Raw genomic sequence first — 24,017 nt, 5'->3', positions numbered from 1 at the left:
CAGGTTGTAATTCTTCTTTTATAAAGCATGATGTTAATTTTGTAAATAAATCCCCTCTAGATATAAAGAGACAATGAAGCAGCATATGCGTTAGGGCTTGGCAACCTGAAAATGTAGTCCCATTTTGTTTTCCAGTCTCAGTGCTCTCTATGTTTTTATCTCAAACCTTTTCCAAAACATATTTTGGTTTCTTCTAGTCAAACATTATGACGAGAATCTAAACCAACAATTAGAACCGATGTAAGACCCAACCCTTCAGGTTTCACTTTTAACATTGTCTTCTTATGGCTAATTCGTTGCTTCTGGCTCCGAAATACACCGTCACCTTGATATGTCGAAATAAGTAAAACGCACATATGTGTGGTGCAAATATCTAAATGAACTTGAAATACAAAAATAAATAAAGAGCATGCTCTGCTTCTGAGTTTCCATAACTGGCACAGTTGAAACAAATAGACCGGCACACCAAGTAGACATGTTTTTGATGCTGTATAATGTATCAAACACAAGGCCTTTCCTCAAACTTTAAATCTTTTAAATATTACTTTGATCCAGTTCCCATTCTATCAGGCACTGGGATGTGTGCGTGGTTTTTAGAAAAGAGGTTCCTAACATAACTAGCAAACGGTTTGCTGGAAAATAAAACTCCTTGAGAGTAAAATATTGAAACACACACACTGATGTTGCACTTCTGTTCAGCTGTCTATGGTAATGCAGTTGTCTCCATCCTGGCTATGTCAAGGGGCTCCTTGACAACCAGGCTGTACCTTTTGGTCAATTTAAAGTCGCCATGGAAACCTGGGGGACAATGCAGTATAGCCGGGCTGGATATGGATGTTACAATGACGGATGGCGTTGTCGTATACGCAATCCTTGGCCCAGACTCCTCCATCCCATTGTCCAGCTGTGTGGGCAAAGGAATAGAGAGAGAGAGATGTTCAGGTATTGAGAGAGGCTCGACATGTCAAATGTGAGCAATGGGATGGATGTTTGTATGAAAGAGAAATTATCAAAGATGGAGGTAAAGGGAGAGAGTTAACTTAACTGTTCTGATGCTGTTATTGTGATGAAAACAACTCTCCAAAGAAATCACAACTGACTGAAACGCCTAGTTGGCATAAAGAAAACCTGGAGCAGTTTCATAAGAAACAAACCTATGAAAATACATCCCACTTAAAGACTGGACATTTAAAGCTCCAATGTATGAGCTAAATTAGACGTTTTCTACAGGTGTTAGTAGGATTCATTAATTGCAAAAGATTTCTTTGGATTCTTTTTCAAACAAAGGACACTACATTTACTGCAAAGAGCATGCAATGCACAATTGTGGTCTCTTACAGTAGCAGGCTGATGACTGGTGGGCTGCAGGCCGATGTCTGTCATGGAGATGTCTTCAGGCTCTGTCAGCGTCTGAACAGTACCCAAAGAAACACAGCTATTAAGTTAAAGTTGAGATTAAAAAATGTATATACTATTAAAGCCACATTCTGTTCAATCAAAATCAACTCCAAGTCGACTTTTGAACAAAGCTGTTCAGAGACAAGCATCCCTTTCGAAAAGTAGATCATGTTGTTTGTTCCCATAGCAACACTTTCCTGTGCTAACAACAACAGGTTTAGCATTATCATTGAAAAAGGGGACACTCACAATCTCACGATGTTCTTGAAACACACTGAGTTATACAAAGTAATATATAGTTTGACATTTAGGGAATATCCTCATTTGTCTAGTCATCTCTGTAGGGTTGCCTAGCAACAAATAAGTTATACAATGTTAATGCGTGGGCTGTTACGGTAGCAGATTTTCTCATTTTTGGACAGAGCCAGAGTAGCTATTTACCACTGTATCAAGTCTCTATGCTAATCTAAGCTAACAAGATGTAGCTTCATATTTAGCTTCAGACATAGGAGATTAATCAGTTATATCATCCAACGGTCTGCAAGAAAGATAGTTTTTTTTTTTTTAAATATCAAACTTGTATCAAAGTGTCAGCTATTAAACAACTTTAGAGGTTTCGGTAAAGAAGAAAAAAAACAATGATTTGATAGAAATAACAGATACAAATCAGTTAAAATGAAGACCAAATAATCCAGAAATATAGCAAAGTAAACGTTGAATTTATCACAAAGAGCGTGTCAGTAGAAGTACACTGTCCACATTGATGACTTTGTTAGCAAGAGTAAAGCAGGTAACCAGAGATTATAGACAAAGGACAAATGTAAGCCTCCATCCTTTGCTCTGAGCAGAGATGGAAGCAGATGGAGTTCAGAGACTCCTCGACAATCATCCGTCTTCGTCTTCAACAAGTGCAGTCGTTGAAACACGGGGCCACATCATGCAAGCTGCAGATTAAGTCTGAAACTCCCAGATTATTGGATTAGTCCCTCTGTAATGGAGTCCTGCACGGCAGTACGGCATGTGTGTGTGAGAATACGTGCATAAGTTTGTGGGTTATTTGAGGTTTTTCAGTGAACTAAAATGATTACACGGTGACGGAAATGCTCCATATATTGGATGTCCCACATAAAGTGACCTGTCCATCAGCCTGAATGACGCAAACATGTGCCAAGAAGCATGGTTCTTATATATAGTGTTGCGTGTTACCAAGCATTGAGATGTAGATTATGTTCAAATGCTAAACGCTATATGTTATAAACTAGGATCTTTCCAATTATCTTTGCACAATATTCTTCATTGCAGAAACTCAACTTGGTTCACAATTAGCTTTCTTGTTAATGGCCATCAAACAGTGGATCTTAAAACCTTCTCTGACTTTTCACTATTTTTGAGTGCAAAAGAAATTGATATTGGGCAACCAATCTTGCCAACATTAATTTAACTCTAATTTGAGATGTTAGTTTAAATTAATTGTAAAGTTATCGTCATATTGACAAATGTACTAGTATTTATATTTTATACATCTGTATTTTTTTTTTAATCATAAAATGTTTTAATGTTTGTTGATCGTTATGCCTGTACCTGCCCAAGGACTGCAGATGGAAATTCGTTTTTAGATATAATCTGGCATATAGCATCTCTTATCTTTGAGATCAATGTATTTGTATGCATGGTACTTGTTCCATAAAGATATATACTAATAATAATAATAATAATAATAATAAGAAGAAGAAGAAGAAGAAGAAAACTGTCACTCACAAATGTGATTTCTCATGTTTCAAATAAATTCAAAATGTAATAATTTGTATTAAGTGAAAACAAAGGTGATGATTCAAGTCACATAGCTGGTGAATGAACAGCTTGCATCTATTATCAGTTGAAAGGGAGATCTTAGTGCACGGCCTAGAAGTGTTAAGTCTAAGATAATGTTTCGCTGCTTGTCAAAAGGGCTTCGTCAGTTTTGACAGACTTGCAAGGAATCAAAGGTATTTAACCTCTGCAGGGTCGTTCACACCATGAGAGTTGTTAAGGTGCGTAGTCCACCTTGCTGTCATGTGTAACCATGACACATGCCACATGAGTCGAAGTTTGAAAAAAATATAGGACAGAGCTTGTTTGCACCCCATGTTGTGTCAAAAGTGTGTAAGAGTTATTGAGAGGAGAGATACACAATGTTATTTACATATGTGGAGAACAGACACAATTTTCAAACGGTCTCTCCTGGAAGTCATTTATAGTGCTGCTCTTATGTGTAAGCTTTTCGAGAAAGAAAGTCAAACATAACATACAACTTCACCTAAACTGGTTTTGAATTACACACAGCTGACTGATGAGGTGGGTGTACATTTGGATTGTTGGTAACAGAAGTGATCGGACACAACTTCTTAAGCCCCACGGACCCGCCGAAGGGGCCGAAACCACAACATCTGCAAGCAACAGTGTCTGAGGGCTTCTTAAGATGTAATAAACTATGAATGTTTCATATCCATGTAACGGGAAGAAACTCAGCTAACTGATCATTTTTTTGTTTTTTTCAACAACAAAAAACACAAAGCTAATGCTGAGCCTCTAAATTAGCCACGAGCTAAAAAATGCTAACGGCGGTTGCACAGAAAACACGGTGTAGTTCCAGTAATCCAAAATTTGATTCACAGTTAGCAAATAAACTTGACTCGGACAAGATACATCTCAGGATAGTTTGTTTGACTCTTTACTTATAAAAAATATATCAAATACTAACATATTTTTTCTCAGCTCAAAAACTATGTTGCTCTGTGCTTCTTTATCCTTCTCACACACACAATCACCAGCAGCTGCTGTCGGCTATAACGTCTCGTGATCACAAACAGCTGCGGTCGTCTATGCCGTCAATTTCACACGGCTGGTTCAAATAAATGATATGATAGCACTAACAACAAAGGATTATAATATTCAAATATATCAAACTATACATTTTAACATATGGCTCCTACATTTCCGGCCACTAATTGGCTAGGCGGGGAGCATACCAATTACTAAAAATAAACTTAAATAGGACCATATAATCTAAACATAATTAAGCAACTTTAAGAACTTATATTCTTCTTTTACTGGAAGTCCGTTTTTGTTTTCAATATATTTCAGTACAGTAGCACTGTCTGTCCAGAAAATAGATTGCTCCAGCTGAACCTGGAGCTCTCTTCTTAGCATCTTGTCAACCTTGACAGCGACGACTGCTGCTGTCAACTCCATTCTCGAGATGGTGATGTGTTTCAGTGGAGCGACTCTGGACTTTCCGATCGCCAAGGAAACCTTTATTTTGCCTTGGTTGTTTGTTTGCCCGATGTAGGTAGCCGTTCCATATGCATCCATGCTGGCATCGGAAAAGTGGTGGAGCTGTGCCATCTTCAGGGGTTCAAACCCTGCCGGTTTGACGCATCTCTGCACATAAACTTTGACAGCTGCTCAAGGTCGGCCAGCCATTTCATCCATTTCTGGGCCTGCCCAATGTCTATCTTTTCATCCCAGCCTCTCTTTTCCCTACAAAGGTCTCTCAGAAGGAGCTTCGCTGGCAGTACCAATGGGGCCAGGAACCCGAGGGGGTCATAGGTGGAGCTAACGATGGACAGGATTCCTCGTCTTGTAGCTGGTTTGTCCTGTGGTTGCACTTTGAACCTGAAGGTCTGATTCAGTGCACCATTGACTACCAAGGGCTCTTTCCATAGGAAGCTGCTTATGGTTCAGGTCAAGATCTTTGACTTCCGTTGTTCCGTCTTCTTTAGGGATGGGTGACAAGACGACCCTACTGTTGCTGACCCACTTTGTTAGCTTGAAACCTCCACTGGCGCACATATGTCTGAGGTCCCTGGCCAAAGCAACAGCATGGTCTTCTGAATCCACAGACTTTAATCAGTCATCCACATAAAAGTTTCTGAGAACCGTTTCCACCACCTCTGGTGTTGTTTTGCTTCCTCCATTATGTGCTCTTCTTCCTAGTGCATATGATGCACATCTGGGAGATGACATAGCGCCGAACAGGTGCACCGTCATTCGGTAGTCTTCCATCGGTTTGTTCAGATCACCATGCTGCCACCATAGGAAACGCAGAAGATCAGCATCTTGGTCTTTCTTTGGGTGGTAGAGACCGTGATGAGGTATGTACCACACACACGTCCATCTTCTCGGCTTAACTGTTCTATGAGGATTTTGACAGGGTAGCCTTTTCCAATTATACCCGTCATGAAGTCCTTGTAATCTTTGTACAGGTCCGCGTTTTTGCTGAGCTTTCTTTGGAGACTTGCGGCACGCTGCTCTGCCATGCAGCGGTTGTTTGGCAGTCTCGTTTCGCAGTGAATAGAATAGAATATATCTTTATTGTCATCACACATCAGTGCAACGAAATTCAGTTGGCATCTCTCAATGCAATACATAACATAAATAAGAACACATCCATAAAAACAGTGATAAAGCAGAGATAGTAGCAATAATAATCAGGGTCATCATATGCACTTTACCAGAATGTTAGAATATATAAAGCTACAATGTTTAAATATAAATAGTTACTAAAAAATATCAGTTGATACTTAATAAATATACAAATAAATAACATGGTATTTTAGGCTGCAGTCTTTGATGGGAAGTAGTGTGTGTGGTAAGCCAATGCAGTAGTGCCCATCCCTTAACTCTGCGGATTTTACCACTGACCGCATTAACTGATGATCCTCCTGGGACATCTCTTCTTTGTCTTCACAGCTGAGTTCTGAGAAGTCTGTGTTATATTGCTTGATCAACAGTTCCTCTATGTTAGCTATGGAGATGTGGTTGGCTGTAATGTGGCTCACAACTCCATCCGCTGCCTTGCTGCCATCATCTGTCTTCTTCAGCCCATTCACTACCCATCCAAGGGCAGTCTTAACTGCATAGGGCCCGTCTCCGATGCTGTTTATCACCTGCCATGGCTCCAAAGCTTTAGGGGTGTTGATTCCTATAAGCATGGTGACTTCTCCTTTTATCTTTGGGATTTTCACCTCCTTCAGATATGGCCACTTCTTTAGGTCTTCCTGCAGGGGGATGTTTTCTTTCTTGACCGGTACATCTATGTAAAAACCTTAGGGAGTTCAATGTACTTCCTTTCTTCAAGTCCACACACTTCCAGGTCCGACAAGATAGAACTTTGGGCTGGCTTCTCCTGACCCATAGTTCGGAGTAGGATCGTAGTTCTCTTGCCTCGAATGTTCAGCTGTGTCTTCAGTGATTCAGTGCAGAAAGTCGCTGTACTTCCTGGGTCCATGAAGGCATACATCTCCACAAGTTTCTCACTTTTACTGGACTTGACTTTTACCGGTACTATAGAAAGTACACATTCTCCGGCTCCAGTGTATCCACATGTTTCCTGCGTCAGTGACACGAGACCATTTGAGATGTTCTCATCTGGCTTTCTAAATGTAGCACTGTCCTTCTCAACATGCAGGATTCCTGGGTGTCTTAGGGAACAGACTTGACAGGTCATCCTTTTATTGCAGTTTCTGCTATGGTGTCGCTGTGTAAGACATCCAAAACAGAGGCCTTTAGTTTTCAGAAACTCAATCCTGTCTTTCGGTTGTTGCTCTTTGATGATTCTGCAGGAATCGAGTGTGTGGTCTCTATGGCAGAACAAACAGGGTTTTTGAAAGGCAATGACAGGATTTGCGGCTGAGGAGCTGTACTTTAAGTTTGAGGGCGGTGTTTTCTCTTCACTCATTGGAACGACAGCTGTGGCAAAACTGCTTTCCCTTTGCCAGCCTGACTTCCAAGCTTTAGAATCTGTGGCCGTAGCTTTGACTTTTCCCTCCGTAATTGTCCTAGTATCATGCATGCTTCCAAAAAGGGGGTCGTTAGCCATTTGTGATTGTCTGTATAGATATGTCACAAGGTCTGTAAACCTTGCTCTTCGTCCCTTTTTCTCTTGAACCTCGAAAGAAGCACTCCTCCATCATTCTTTCACCTTGTATGGGAGCTTTGAGGCGACGACTCTCATGTTAGTTGGATTGTTCATTTCGTCCATATATTCTATGGCCTCCATGGCATTACGGCACGTAATTAGGAAAAGGGCATAGGCATTCAGAGCTTTGCCGTCTTCAGATCTGATCTGTGGCCACTTTAGAGCTTTATCCATATAGGCGGTAGCAATTTTAAGTTCATCACCATAATGTTTCTGAAGTGGAGCCCCGGCTTCTTTGTAGCCTCTCTGTGGGCCGTGTGCTCACAACTGCGGACGAGCTCTTGAGGTTCCCCTCCGGTGAACTGTTCCAAGTAGTACACAGCCCCACTTAGTGTCAGCAGAAAGTATTAAAATAATGATTACAACAAAATGCAAAAAATAAATTAAAATATATATAAAATATATTTTAAGATCATGTTTAATCATCTGATTCGTCTGTACATTGCTGTTTTAGTATGTGTTCTTCTAATTAGTGTCTACAGTGTGTGCCTATTGAGCTGTTTGTTTAGAACCATGTGGGACAAAACCCGATCCTGCCCCTCCCTCTCACTGTCTAAGTGAACGGTGACTGTAAAAACTACACTGCGCATGCTCAGAGTATTTTCCTATTTAATGTGTGTGGCAAAAAATAATGACCATAGGGGCATAGAGCTGCCATCCCCACCATACGTCATCTCACATAATCCAGAGCTGATTGGCTGTAAGTACGTGTGCCGTGAAAAGTGTGGTGTGTGAAGAGCAGGTGAAGAGGAGGAGAGTGACGCGTCCTAAAACCAGGAAGTAAGCTGCGCATGGCTTCCCTCCACAAAAAAGCAATGATATTTCTCCATAGGATTTTAGAAAATACCTCAAAATAAGATCTGTGGGAAACGTAGCCGTTAGATAAATGTACGTTTTGTTCAGCCGGATAATATCCACATGTCTACCCTACTTTTATAATTTTCGAATCATAAATCCATCATTTAGATTTATGATAGACTTTTGAAACTACAAGAAGATAAGGAGGACTTTTACAAGGATAGGCAAATGGACTTCATCTTCAAGTCAAGGTAAGACCACAATTTTATTGAAAATGGGATCTTACTAAGAGAGAACAATTCAATATTTAAATGATACAATTACATTTTTTGGGTATCCTTCTGTTGAACTGTCTGTTTAAAATTAATTGAAGCATCAGACTAAAGAGGCTTTTGAAAATAATATTATATTTTGATTTAGGTCAAAATATAATATTTGTAAACCTGAAGAGTCAGTGCCAGTGCCTCACCAGCCATGAACCTCACTGCAGAAGCTTATATATAGACATCTAAGTTTTTTGTGCCCCACCACTTTTGTACATATAGAAACGCCACTGGTCCCACTTAATGCGCCGATCTCCGTGTGTGGAAGAGCAGTCTTTATCTTCACCTTTCATGCGACGCCCTCACTGGAATCCCTCCTTCATAGCTCGGCTTCTCCACAGCATAGTTTTAGACAAATGCAGTTCCAGTAATCCAAAATTCAATTCACAGGTAGCAAATAAACTTGACTCGCACAAGATACGTCTCAGGATAGTTTGTTTGACTCTTTACTTATACAAAAAGTATCAAATACAAACACATATTTTCTCATCTCAAAAACTATGTTGCTCTGTGCTTCTTTATCCTTCTCACACACACACACACACACACAATCACCAGCAGCTGCCGTCGGCTATAACGTCTCGTAATCACAAACAGCTGCGGTTGTCTATGCCGTCAATTTGACACGGCTGGTTCAAATACATGAACCAGCACTAACAACAAAGGATTATAATATTCAAATATATCAAACTATATATTTTAACATATGGCTCCTCGGTATAACACCCTTATTACTTATCGTAACTGCACATCCAACCCATCGATTAGCATCGTGAGTAGACACATAATCGATAGGGAGCCTATATATATCATCACTCAATGATAAGAACTCGCAAACTTATTAACAAAAACAGACATCAAAACATGTGGTGCTAGGTAGCAAAAACGGGAATATGTCTTACCTCTGTTGTTGTCTGATCAAAAGTTGTCTTCAATGGCATTAAAACGATAAAAACGCTGCTGAAGGTTAATCCATAGGTTAATCCAATGTGTCTGTGTCACTTTTAAATTATTTCTGATAATCCATAAACAATAAACCTACTTTTCCGCGAAGCCCCACTTTTTTTTTGGTAACGTTGGTGTGTATGTGGAAATTCCCCTTCGATTCTATTGGCTCTAACGGTTAAAAAGATATGTCAATCATAAAAATCGACCAATGGGTTCCAGAGAAACGGCAAACACGCCCATTTCCAACCAAATCACCCCAGAGGTGGAGTTTTCTTTGCTAAACATCTCTAAAAAGGTCAAATGTCACTTGTTTTGCATCAATCTTGATACAGGGTACTTATTATATGTTGTACTTTGGATTCCTAAAGATTTTAGTCTACTAACCCATGATCCAAGGGTAGTTTGCACTATAAGTAAAAAAGATCTTTTGGACGGACACTATAATTTACAGTTTTTTACGATGTTCAATCTGAATTGTCTTTAAAAAAATCTATATTGATTCTGACTTTTCTACATCCAACTCACAGGTTTATCATTACGTTGAGAAAAAAGATTATTAATTTTTCCCTTTTAGAAGTGTAGTTATGGTCATTTGTTCCGGAAATGTAATTTTCGGCCTGAGACCTGAAAAACAGGCTTGGGGCTTAACAGGGTAAAGGATTCAGGGAAAGCATTTTTCAGAGCTGAATCTGATTCTGAACAAGCAAAACCTGACCCAAAGTCAGAACTAAAGAAGCCCTTAAGATAAAATGTGAAAAACCATTAACCTCTTCTAAACATACTCAAACATGGGTGAAACTTGATACAGAGATACTTGCTAGTTTAACTCTGGAGTTGTGCATTGTAATCATATGAACAATTGAACTGTTTTTAAAGGGTTAAAATAATGTAAACAAAATAGGTATTAACCAGACACCTAAAAAGACTTAGGTCATGAAATCCAAACGCATGACCTTAAAGCAGCATGACTGCTTTAGATTACATGCTGAGGAATCCTGTTTCTAACCGCGAGGAGGCTGGATTATAAGAGGGGCTCGCACCGACATGGCCTCATAGAGTTACTCGCCATGGAATACCAAGCATAAACATGACGTCTATTGACTTTAACAGGGCTCCAAAACAACATGACCTCACTTATCAAATTCAGGAGGAGAAGATTAAAATACACCTTGACTTAATGACAAAACAGAAGCAGAACCTGCCATTAAAGACATCATGAAACTAATGTGAGAAGATTCACACTGAGGCCTAAATGACAAAGTATGTAAGTAACAGTATGTCGACATATAGCAGGCCCTGATACTTACTGTGATCTGTGAGAGGTTGCATATGGCTGGGTCAGTGGGGTTGTGGGCGGCAGTGCTTTCAAACTCTCCTGTGTTTCGACCTCTCACCTTTGACCTCTTGTTGGCATGGCGCACCTGTTTGGTATCACCGGACAACTGGAAAATGTCAGGCGTCCGGGACGACAAGTCCTCCTCAGTGTCTGAGAAGCGGGCCTTTGAGGCAACACATCGAGGGAATCACACACAAACAAGACTAAATTCAGCAACTGGTAATTCAAAGCATTTGTCATTGGAAGTGTAAAACAGAGACATACCAGATTAGATATGAAGTACACTCACTGATTCGCTGTCAGTCAGGGAGGAGTTGCGAAGCCTGCTGGGGCCTTTGCTCTCTGATTGGCTGGTGACGGTTGATCGGCGGGTGGACTGGAAGCTACTGCTGGTCAAACGGTCTCTGCCAGTAACACACAGCAATACCCCGAGGTAAGGAATATACCTGCCGAGCGCTGACCTGAGGGTGAGTTGGACAGAAATACTCAAATCCATAATTGAAAAGATTTTATTATATGAGAGAGACAAGTAAAGCTCCCTGACATTCACGGATGTTGAGCTGAATTTCACAATTTAACTAGGATTTAAAAAATAGCAATACATTATCTCCGTCTATGAAAGAATAAAATAATGTAAATTGAGTTATAAGGGGAATAAGTTGCTGTACATGATCAGACTCCATATAGCCTGATCCTAACGAAGAAATCCACCTAGAACTGTAAACAAAAACCTCATTATATCCTAATAAATCCATCTTAATAGAACACAAAACAAGGCGCTAAAGAAATTATGGCAGAAGAAAAAGAAAAGTGCACCAACCAGTAGTGTTATATCGTCAAGGGAAGGTGGTGCTTGAATAATTTAAATGTAAAAATAAACATCAACAAATGTAACTCTTGCTTGACTTTGAAGCCATTAATTCATCTTGTATGATGCACACTGTAATTAATAATATTATTCCATTTATGTATTTGTGCTTAGCTTAGATTGGCTGGCCAGATCAGCATCGATTAATCTGATAAATATGTTCCAGTTTAATCAAATGATCATGAGGTCATTAGAAAATAGAAATGAGAAAATGTCAGGAAATAGTGAAAGTGTCCATGCCAGTTTCTGAAAGACCAATGTAATGTCTTTCAATGTCTTTTTGTTATCAATCTGAACACTTGAGTGTGAATCCTACCTGTATTTGGGATGTGTTATGGCATATATGATAGGGTTGTGGATTGCAGATGCCTTGGCGATCACAGCAGGAACCGAGTGCATGTACGGAGTCAACATGTCAGCGTGCCTGAGAGAGACAGGAGAGATGTTGGACACAAGGAAGACACATTTATTTGACAAGGGCAGGAGTGGGTGCGTTTTCTACTACAGGATTTGTGAAGAGAAACAGGATTGGCACACGCAAACAGCCACATAATGTTCAAATCTGTATTGTTACTGACTTAACACCGCAGCATTGGAACATCCAATCAATAAAGTCCTCACACGTTAAACAATCCTACCTTTAAATCAAAGCATATGTCATGATTATATAATGTCATTTAAAAATGTTCCTATTCCAATTTTGATGTAGCTAGAAGGTTCTTAGTTGTTATCGTAATATTTTTACATCACTAGATAGTACAAAATATCTCCTCAGATCACACACACACACACACACACACACACACACACACAAACCCACCTACCCAGCAAATGCAGTGAGGGCAGCACACGAGTAAGGGGCCCAAGAGATGACGTATAGCAGGATGACGATGAGTGCGATCTTTGCCATCTTCCATTCAGTCTTTATCTTATTGAACTTCTTTGCAGAGTCTCTGGTTCCCTGACAGTTCATCTGTGTTATCGCTCTGTCAAACACAGACACATTAGTAATAAAGCTTTATTTTGAGTTGCAATATAATTTGTATTTTTAAATCAAATATGGCATCTTTTCAGAAAAACGGTATTAGATTTAGCTTTATAGGTTATTTATTTGGACATAGAGGATTTCTTAATGACAGTTATTGTACTTGCATGCACATACAATTTGTATTGCAACTTGACACATTGTTAATCAAAAAGACATCAATATCAACACAATGCTTGTGTTTGATCAATGCATGTGGAAGTCTTTGTCTGCCTTATTACAGGAAAATCAATGTGTACATGTACAGACCTGGTTGTGTGTCGGATGGCTCTGAAGATGCAGAAGTAGCTGAAGATGATGATGAAGAGAGGGATGAAGAAGACGAAGATAAAGAGCAGCATGGTGTAGGAACGGACAGAGGGAGTAAATGTCATGTAATCCCAGGAACAGGACGTCATCAGACCTTCTGGGACATAAGCACCTGTGAGAGAGGAAAACACATTTTATTGAATCGGACCATTTCTATTTGTCTGGGATTCCACCAAGTGACACGTAGTAGAGCATTTTGATAAAAATCCATGTTCTTTCTTGTTAAGATTTACAATATAAATGCTACTTCAAAAACTCTCTGTTGAGTATAAAGTTACAGCCAGGAGACGGTTAGCTTAGCTTAGTTTAAAGACTCGAATGAGGGGTAAATAGCTGGCTGTCTTAAAGTGAGGAAAATAGCAAAAATAAATGATATACTATCAGTTTAAATTGGTTCATAATGCTCACGACAGTGCAAGGGATTTAACTTGATGGAGTAACCCAGGGCTCTATGCTCTGTCCTTTACTGTTCTCTAGATAGTCTAGACTCTAGATGCTGCAATCCAGGTACACAATACACAGACATTGAATACATTGTATTCAGCTAACTTTAGTTGTATGTATCCTCTATTGTAAAAAACAACAACTTGACAACCTTTGTGAGAGTCTACATGTTGTCATTGAGTGCAACATTGTAGTTTGAATAAATTACAGTTCCCAATACCTTATCTTTTGTTGTTTTAGTCAAACTTATCCCTTAGCAAAAAAATCTATAACATCCTATAGAATCCTATAGAATCTTGTAGAAATCTATAGCATGTTATAGAACATAGTCGTATTTGTAAGCCATGCTAAAGAATTCTATAGAATACTATAGAAATCTCTAGATCATTCTGTAGAATACTATAAATGTGTACTTTTCTATAAACTTCTATAATTAAAACTATAACAATCTAAAGAATTCTATAGGACAGAACCGACTCATGACATATCTGTAGAAATCTATAGGAATTTGTAGAAATCTATAGCATTCAAAGAAAACATGCATGACATTTTCTCTCCGATGCAACCTATACTAAATTCTATAGAATTCTATAGAATTCTATAAAACTCGTCTTTAAATTGGAATAGAGAAAATCATAGTAATCTACATCATTTTGTGGAACTGAGCTGCTTTGCAAAAGCTGTATGGGTCCCTTTGAAATCTTTACAACTGTATACTGGATTATGTGCCCAATTACATTATGTAACCTATACATAACCATATACAACCATACAACATATTGGAATGGAACTCTAAACTGAATGAATGTCACTGTCCTTGTATTCTGATGTAAATGCTCCAGAATTTCTGTGACTGCATCTGTATGTATACATTGATCACTTATGTTATGTAACTAATTATCTGTTACAACTGGAGATTAAAGCTAAGTGACATAACAATATCTATTGTTAGTGTGAGTCTGTTATAAACAACTCATTGGAGTCTGCAGTACTCTACTCTGTTTTGCAGTCTATTATACACTGTAAAAAAAGATCGTAATTTTACAGGAAATAACTGTGAATGTTTATAGTAATTATCATGTTTTTTTAAATAACTTGCAAAATTCTGTAAAATGGCAGATATTAAAGGTGGGGTAGGTACGTTTCAGAAACCGGCTCGAGATACACTTTTTGTTATATTCCATGGAATGCTCTTAACATCCAGATAGCAATGAATATCTGAAGTGCTTTGACAAAAAATCCATAAAAAAATGTCATCTGTAGAAGCCGTAATACTGTAAAAAGTAGCCGGCCCGGCTAAACGGATTGGATGGCCTACCTGCCTGTCAGCCTTCCATCGGGGCACAAACTTATCTCGTGCCCTCATTGGTCATGTGCGCGTTCGTGTGTGTTGGAGGAGGGGCTCTATAAGGAAGTGGCAGATTTTCTCCGGTTGTGTATTTTCTAGGGCTGTCAAGTTAACGCGTTAATAACGCGTTAACGCAAAAAAAAATTAACGCCACTAATTATTTTAACGGGATTAACGCATGTGTATTTTTTTTCCTCGGCCGCCCCGTAGTTTCAGAGCGCATCGAGTTTAAAATACCATCTACAAGCTGATGCCGACAGCCCCGCTCCTGCCGCCCGCTTGTGGCAGACCACACTTCCACGACTGGCCATCGGGAGGACTGGGAGGGTGTGTGTATGTGTGGCCCGAGCGAGCGAGAGAGAGACCTTACGTGCATTGTTGTTGTTAGCATCTGGTGCTAGCTAGCTGTGCTAACGGATATAAGGAGCTGTTTAAATGAAAACAGAGGAGCGACATTTCGCCACAACTGCGCCGAGCACTTGACTTTATGCAGGAAGCCAGACAGTGGGACATTGTACGAAAAGTCAGCACACTCAGCAGCACGGACGGTGCAACATGATTGCAGCGTCCAGGTAGCTCCCGTTCGAGCATATGCCTTGAGTTGCACATAGCTCCAACGATCCATCACTCTCTCACACACACACACTCACACACACACACACACACACACACACACACACACACACACACACACACACACACACACACACACACACACACACACACACACACACACACACACACACACACACACACACTGTAATGTACACATCTGTAATTAAATATGTAATTCGTAATATAAAAGTGTATTACTATTATAAGACTTTAAGAATTTCTTTGTAATTTTAAGGTAATCATAAAACTGTAAAAAAAGCGTCAAATAAAAAAAAGTAAAATATAATTAAAACCTTTTTACATAAATCATTTTCTCAATATTCGATTGACTCCACCACAAACACAAAATATCCAATGTTGAAACAAAAGTAAATAAATATGTTCTCATTAACATCTACAGTTGACAATATCATTAAAAAACATTAAAATTATAGAAAGTGGAGACATTTCTGCAGGGAGGACCAAGGTTTAAAACACACACTGTTATTTACTCAACAAGTCATGTTGCTGTTTTTTCCCCCCATTGGTCAATATACATTAGTTTTACAGTATAATGTATGGTTTTCGGATTCTGGCCGACAGCCAGAGCTACAGCACTTGAAATAGAATTCAGCCAAAACACGGCAGACAAGTCAGGCATGTTTGGAATGAGTCCACAACACTCCTGATTGGTTAATGTAAACGTAATCGAAGAAACCTGCCAATGAGAACTGTCCGCGCCTGTTGTTCACATTTGAAACTTCCACGTCAGTTTGAGCGGGTCTCCTCCTGCGAGCTACAGCTGTCTGTATGTCTGCTGCAGGAGTTTATGGATTAATATCGGGATCGTTTTACACGTTAAATATGAGCATCGGGACGTCAACAAAGAACAGAAGACTTGAGATCTGGTGAGTCCTGCAACTGTAATGGAGTTAAATATGTATTTAAATAATCCTTAGTTTGTGAATGTTTTATTTTTTATTTAAGGTTACGTTTCTTCTTCTAGTTAGCTGAGTTTCTTCCCGTTAAGTTGGTATTCATCATTAATAGGTTGTTAAATGTTAAGAAGCCCTGAGATGCTGTTTCTTGCAAGATGTTGCGCCCGGGAAACCGGACTTAACAGGTGGCTGCTAACGTTAGCTTACAGTTTATTGCAGTGCTGCCGCGCCACCCTCTCGTCTCCAACACGGGAGAATTACACATAAACATGCAGCGGGGTGTCACAATGTTGTCGCCAAGTTTAATGTAAAGTTTCACAGCTTTCTTATAGCGGAATCTAGTTTGTTAATGTTCAGTAACAGCTAGTATAGCATAAACAGCTAACCGCTAACGTTTGGCTAACTTGCTAGTTAGCTCTGCTCTATATATTACAAGCTAACATGACTAGCTAATGTCACACTGTGTGAACTAAAATACTTTTTGTATTACTACATCATACACGCTAGGTCCAAATCACTGCTAACATTTATTATTTTTGAAAATGTATAGTAAAGAAACACTCAGCCATGCATGAAATAACATAGCAAAAATAATACGGGTAATGTTTGACCCATGTTGTGCCTTAGAAGTGTAGTGATACAAACATGATTTTTATTCAAAAAGTAAGAAAGGGAAAAATACAAATTGGTGTTGATCCAAAACAGGTTAATTGAGGAATACCTGGAATCCTGAATGGTTAAAGTAATTTATTGCAAAGACATTTACAATTAAAACTAATTCGGGTCACTTTTGACACATGTTGGTTGTATGTTGTGTAACAAAGGGTTAACATGACGGCTGTGATGTTCACTCTTTTGACAGAGCACCAGTGGACAGCGAGGACTATGGAAGAGAAGATGTGATGGCTTTGTGTGGAAAGCTGCTGAAGCCAGCCTGTGTCCCTCATCAGTCTCTCCAGGCAGCATCCAGCTATTCTTCCATCTTGCAGATGAAAAAACTTTGATATGTGAGTAATAACTAACTTGTGTCTAACATAGTATTGCATGTGGTTTAGTAAAGTATTTAAAAATACCCCACATTGTACATGTACAGGAAAATCAGACCTTGTTCAACAAAGATCATAAGACAATTGTTTTGTCTTTGAGGTACAGCCGCAGCAGAGAGTCTGAGTTTAAAGAAAGCACTAACATTTTATTTAGTGTTGTTTAATCAATCAATATTTACTGGTCTTGAATTTCCTCACTGGATTACAAAATGCTCGAATCTTATTGTACAGGGACATTATGCAGATGTAATCACCTGAAGATGAAAATATAGATTCATCGATATGTACCATTTTAAGGAAATAGACAGTTGGTGGTATTAACCAAAGCTCCGCAGTAGGGCTGCAACAAACGACTAATTTGATAGTCGATTAATCTATCGATTAATGAAACGATTAATCGACTATTCGGACTATTACACCTTGCACAATTTCTCAAGCGCTCTTATTTAGCCATCAACTTTTAGATTTAGCTTGAGGTTGTTTTAGGCATGTGGAAACTAACAATAAAGACAATAAAGATGAATACTTGATTAAAAAATACATATTATTAAATTAACTAAACAAATTGTTTACAAAATGAACATGGCTTTTCATTTAAATTAAATAAATAATATTTCACATCAAAAGAAACAACAGTGTTTTAGCAAATAATAAATAATGTGATGACAGAACTGTAAACAGAATAGCTGAAACTTTAACAAACTAAATAACTCAGTTTCCTCTAATCATTAACCCATGTTTGTATAATGTAGTTAGCTCCGTGTGTTGCTGCTAGCATGCATAACACCTGACGTGAAAACGTTACTCGTGGACGGGGCTACAGATCTGCTAGAAAGACAGTCGAACCCGGTGCATTCCTCCATCTGAATGTGGAGCACTTTTGCTAAATGTTTAGATAAATTGATCGTGTTACCGCCCTTACATGCTAAACTCTTATTGCACCTTTGGCAACGAGCATCGAGACGGGTAAAGTTTAATAACACCTCGGAGCGGCGTTCTCTCCGCCATCTCCGCAGTGTGTTGCTGCATGTAGCAGCCGCCAGAGCTATTTAATAGAAGAGTTACGACACCGGAAGTCCAAAAACGGTTATCGTCACGTGGTTCATGTAGACGAGGGATCGTTCCCCGGAAGTTCATGGCGGGCAATGTGAATGCATTGATAACAGGAGATAGAACTACGATTTTTGTTAATTATTAGTGAATAAAGGTTTTGATTTGCAATATTTATACAACAAATCGATATGTGTATGTATTTACATCAATATGTTTTCAAAAATAAAATCGAATTTGCTAATATTAAGTGATAATATTAGGATTAGTGTGAACAACTAGTTTACATGTTACTAACAGTGCCTTGGTTAAAGAGCCTGTTGCTGTTTATTTATAGCTTTGAATTCTTTCAAACCAATATTATCTTCTTAAACTTGTATGGTAGTCAGGAGGATCACTTTCTAATGTGTATTGATATATTTAGAGGGAGGGGATCTAAAGTAATGCTTTAAAATTCAGATTGGATTCATTTCTACCATTTTCTTAAATTCATGGTAGTTTCAGTAATCCCCTGGTAATTGAGGACACAAGTTATCTAAATGACTAATGTCGTCTTTATGGCTTTCAGAAAGGACAGGAGACCGACAGGATATGATGATGATGATAATGATGTTAAATGTGTTGCTTTAGGAACATCCATTGCAAATACATGGAATTCAATAAACATAGAAGAGCATATCATGCAGTTTGTCGGTGCCTTTTCCTCCGTGTTGTCCTGGTTTGCCTCCTCGTCGCCACCATGGTTTGCTGTGCTGCCTCCTAGTCGCCACCATGGTTTGATGTGCTGCCTGGGGATGCTCAACTCGCTCAGAGAAAGGAGTACGAATGTACGGCTTCCCCACTGACACAGAGCGGAGGAAAAAATGGCTGGCTCAAGTCAGCAGGAGCAATTTCACGACCAACAGCAACAAAATATGTGATTTATATACAAACACTGCATTTGCACTTTTTCACAAAACGAAAACCACACCATTGGGAAAGCTTCATGTTTTGTTTAATACTAAAAAACAGGGAAAGGCTTGAAAAACACAGAGTTGAGACTCAGGGTGCAGGGTGAGGGTCTCAGTGCAGGTATTCAGGCTCCATTGAACCCCCCTCTGGTTCTTGTGCTGAGAGAGGGAGCAACAGACAGGAGAAAGGGTTATACACACCTATATAGCACACCTATTGCCTTGGGGAGATAACGTGTTTACTTATATAAAACAGTAGTATTAAACGTACCTTGTGTTTTCACTCTCACTTAAGTCCCTCTCCCTTTGCCATCAATCCAGAATCAGCTGGGCTGCAACATTATACATAATCACAAGGACACAATATGGCTCTGCTAAAAACACTCACTCTTACACGCACCAAAGTTATATTTATCTAATATTTAACTCCCTCCACCCCCGCATACAATCCCGTTTAGAAGCCCCTCTTCTCTAATTCAACATGTTGGACGAAATGACATAGAGAGAACGGAATTTACAATTAAAAGGCTGTTCAACGTGTGTTGCTAACTTGCTTCGGTATGCTAGCTTAATCTGTTATCTGTAAACGTTCCCTAAATCTACTAATTTAGGGATAATCCACTGACATCCTTTAATACACATGTTCATTTGAATCAGATGTACTGATAATATCCGCAATATACATCTTTAAACTTCTTCTTACCTTTAAAAGTCCGTCACGAACGGTGTATTATGCTGCAACTCCACAGCTCTGCCAGCCTTGGCGCTAACTTCCGGGGAATGATTGAGAGGCTCCACGATCCGCCATTGCTATAAAAAAGTGGTCCATTGGAGTGAACGGAGATGTCGTAACTCTTCTATTAAATGGCTCTGGCAGCCGCGTGTGTGTAAACTGCCCCGCCCCCTCCCACACAGACCAGGGAGAGAGATCTCGTCTGATCGAAAATACATCATAGACGCATTTGTTTGTGTTTTTGCATATTAGAAACGAGCTGGCCACACTAAGACTGCGATATAATGTTTTTGTATCAATAATACATGACATATATTTTTTAAATGTCCCCAGTACCGATAACGTTGTAGCTTAACGGCGCGTAAAACGCACGTGATGACGTCACCAACGAATCGACGACTGAATTAATTGGCAACTAATTTGGTAATCGATTTTAATCGATTAAGTCGATTAGTTGTTGCACCCCTACTCCGCAGCTGTAGCTAGGCGCTGCTAATGAAAACTCAAGTGCTCAATTTGTTGGTTTTTCTGTATTAAGAATTGAGCAAGCATATCTTCCTCTTCGAAATCCCAGTTGTACTTCGCTAACACGTGGGAGGGTGTGTTTGATTGTTCCCACCCTTACCTCACTTATGGACTAGGTCATGTTAGACAAGCAATCCAGTGGTTAGTTTTAGGGTCACCTCCATTGTTTTATTTTTTATTTATTCACTTTAAGAGAAAGGGATTTCAGAAACAAGTCTCACAAATTTGGCTCGAGGTAAAATTAACAAAAGCTAACTGTTGTTAGACTATGTTCCCCCCTTCTAAACTTATAAAATAATTAATGCCCTGATAATAACATCCATCATTATGGTTTACTAATAGTTATCACTTCACTTCCTCCTCCAGCACCTGGACACAGCAGGAACCTATGCCAGGATCCTGTTTGTGGACTTCAGCTCTGCCTTCAACACAACCCTCTGGCTGGAGGCTGCGCACCATCAGGACCAAAACCTCTCTACATCAGGACCAGAACCTCTCTCCATCAGGACCAGAACCTCTCTCCATCAGGACCAAAACCTCTCTCCATCAGGACCAGAACCTCTCTCCATCAGGACCAGAACCTCTCTCCATCATGACCAGAACCTCTCTCCATCAGGACCAGAACCTCTCGGCACCTCAACAAGGCCCACCCCCCCCACTGACACTTTACCTCAGCCACAACGCAGACTCTGCATGGAGATCACAGGATGGTAAATAATGCAATGTTTAAATATTGCTTACTGCCCATATTTTATATTCTATAATTTATTGCATTCTATTTCTTAATATAGTTTGCTATCTGTGTAGTTTTTACATTTTTTTATTTGTATGTACGACACCTCCTCATACGTGTGAACATACCTGGCAATAAACCCGTTTCTAATTCTGATCTGTTTGTCCTCTAGGTTGCACTGCCACGTCTACAGTAGCGCAGAATGGACAGAGAAAACATGATTGGGCCTCAAGTTTTTTGCAGCCAATATACATTATCCTACAAACTTGGGATAGGAGGGTGAGTGAATAAGTTATCCATTGGTTGGAACCTACATCCCCATTGTTAGACGTACTAAATCCTGCACACTGCTCCTTCAAATTGACAATGTGAACATATGTCGCCATTTTGCAATTTCTGTTATTTTCAGTTGAGAATGTTTCAAAGTAATCTTAAAAAATTCAACTTACTTTTTGTTTCTACCGTTTATAAGTATGATGTTTAAATATGAAATGCTGTATTCATTAGTTGTACTATAATTCTACAAATATTTTTATATTTTAAGTTTTCAGAGTAATTGTTTCCTACAGAACACAGGGTGTCCGCGGGGTCTTAAAAAGTATTAAAAGTTGATAAATCAATTTAGCGAAAATTAAGGCTATTAAAAAGTATTAAACGGCATTTTCCAAGGTATTAAGAAGTTCCACAGCAACGACAACATGAAACACCCTTTAATTTACTGAAACAACATGTCGGGAAACCCCCTCAAGGTGGCCCCATGCATAGCGTGCCATAACATGCTGCTTCTTATTTTAAGTTTCGTTGCCTTGCTCCGCTCTGTGGGGGGGGAACACGCCGTCCACCGCGGAGAATAAACAGAAGGGCAACCATGACAACCATGCTCCGGGGTCTTCTTCTTCGCTGCTTTTGGTGTATTTTGTGGCGGCAGCAGCGCCACTTACAGGCCTGGCATATGTACTACAGAGTTTCCAGCATTTCCAGCGGTCAAGTGTGAACGGACACGTTAATGAATCGAATGCGTGTGAACGGAAGACTTTTTTGCGTTTGCGTATGTGTTTTACTGTATGCGTCCTCGTGGGGCCGGGGTCTAAGCCAAACTATATCCGGTCACAGAGATCTGCTATTTTAAAGTAAGGTCAACACATATCGACCCTAAATATAGTCTATATTAAGAACGAGAAAAGTCTTAAAATATATATCGTTTTTTGTAAACATATGACAAATGTGTGAGGGTGATGACGTCAGATCATCGTTCTATGTGCCGGGCTTAGCCCCGGACAGCCCCAGCCCAATTTAACCCCTGGGTATTTGTGAGGGAGCTCCTATATGGCATTACCCCGCTGAAGCTCACCAAAGTTTAATATATTTCATAGTTCAAAGTTTTGTCAATTGTTTTGTTTATTGGTCAAATACTGGTTTCTACTGGTTTCTGAGGAGTTGTACTGGAATGAAAGAGCACAGAGTACAGAAGCAACAAAGCAGCATACTGCATTAAACCTGACCTTCACAGGTTGAAATTCATGTGGAGAGGAGGCTTCAGTAGTCTGTCTGCACTCTGTTTAGTTGTGCTATCTTACAATCAATATAGTAAATGTGAGGTAAAGTGTGTCGCCAATGTAACCGGTTAGAACTCGAAGTTGCGATGAGGTCTTAAAATGTATGGAAAGGGTCTTAAAAAAGGTCTTAAAAGGTATTAAATTTGACTTCAGGATTCCTGCATATACCCTGGAACATTTTGTGATGTCATTTTGTTGAACCTGTTTGATTGGAAAATGTTAGAAAGCTGTAAAATAACAGTATTCTCCCTGTAGAACTTTAGTTTCTGTATTTATTTTAGTGTTTGATCATACAAATCTAATAAAAGAAAATGTAAAAAACTGTTTTTCTCATCAGAACTTTATTTAAGGTATTTTAATGTAACATTTTAAGACGATGGATTTTGAAAAGAGAGGAAGGTTTCCTCTAAAATCTTTAAGGACAATTTCTGTATACTAATTGCTTTTGCACTTTATTTCAGTTAAAGTATTTTTACTTTAATTTTATGGTTTTGGTTTTAGTGCTGTACTTTTATTAAAGGTTATTGACTGTAAAAAGAGCAGATACATCTGTACAATTCTGTAAAACCTTTAAGGACAATTCCCGTAAATTAATGTTATAAGTTCTGCAGAACAATTTTATAGAAAACAATAGCAATTTTCTATAGGATTCTATAAATTATTTGGTGGAATCTATAGTAAAATTCATAGGTGAATTATATAGAATATTTGCCAATATCCTGCAGTATATTCTACAGAAACATCAATAGATTTTTCTATAGATTATTTTGCAGAATCTATAGTAAAATCCATAGATAAATTCTATAGAATATCTGCAAACATTCTATAGTATTCTTCAAAGAAGTTCTATAGAAATGTCCACAGATTCTATAGAATATAGGTCACAAATTCTATAGTATTCTACAGAATGGTATTCTACAGAACAGTTCTATAGAAAGCATCCATGGGACACTATAGGAGTCTATAGATTATTTTCTACAAAAAAACCATCTACATAGTATATATTTTCTATACTATAGTATTCTATAGATTATTTCCCAGAATCTATAGTAAAACACGTAGGCAATTTCTATAGTATGTCCGCAAAAATCCTGTAGTATTCTACAGACATTTTCT

General features: G+C 38.9%; 1 protein-coding gene and 1 long non-coding RNA gene across 3 annotated transcripts in view; both read right to left on the bottom strand.

Annotated features, from left to right (window-relative positions):
• Positions 1-607: 607 nt before the first annotated feature.
• The window catches only part of LOC117464459 (melanopsin-like), a 45,891-nt gene continuing 22,481 nt past the window's right edge, over positions 608-24,017 (bottom strand). The window contains exons 5-11 of the mRNA XM_034106906.2: positions 12,925-13,096; positions 12,455-12,616; positions 11,947-12,054; positions 11,052-11,223; positions 10,734-10,925; positions 1,339-1,410; positions 608-904 (exon numbers count right to left, since the gene is read on the bottom strand). Coding sequence (XP_033962797.2) covers positions 704-904; positions 1,339-1,410; positions 10,734-10,925; positions 11,052-11,223; positions 11,947-12,054; positions 12,455-12,616; positions 12,925-13,096 — 1,079 coding nt within the window. The 3' untranslated portion in view covers positions 608-703. The remainder of the gene's footprint in view (positions 905-1,338; positions 1,411-10,733; positions 10,926-11,051; positions 11,224-11,946; positions 12,055-12,454; positions 12,617-12,924; positions 13,097-24,017) is intronic.
• LOC139435838 (uncharacterized) lies at positions 19,382-20,141 on the bottom strand. Of its 2 annotated transcripts, XR_011645043.1 has the most exons (3): positions 20,058-20,141; positions 19,626-19,686; positions 19,382-19,513 (listed from the first exon to the last, which is right to left on the bottom strand). It is a non-coding gene; the product is annotated as an uncharacterized lncRNA (long non-coding RNA). The 2 variants fall into 2 exon arrangements; XR_011645042.1 differs by lacking the exon at positions 20,058-20,141 and having other exon boundaries at positions 19,626-19,744.

Source organism: Pseudochaenichthys georgianus, chromosome 19, assembly GCF_902827115.2.
Source record: "Pseudochaenichthys georgianus chromosome 19, fPseGeo1.2, whole genome shotgun sequence".
In the NCBI taxonomy this organism is placed as follows: domain Eukaryota; kingdom Metazoa; phylum Chordata; class Actinopteri; order Perciformes; family Channichthyidae; genus Pseudochaenichthys; species Pseudochaenichthys georgianus.
This window is presented reverse-complemented; position numbering and strand designations above follow the sequence as displayed.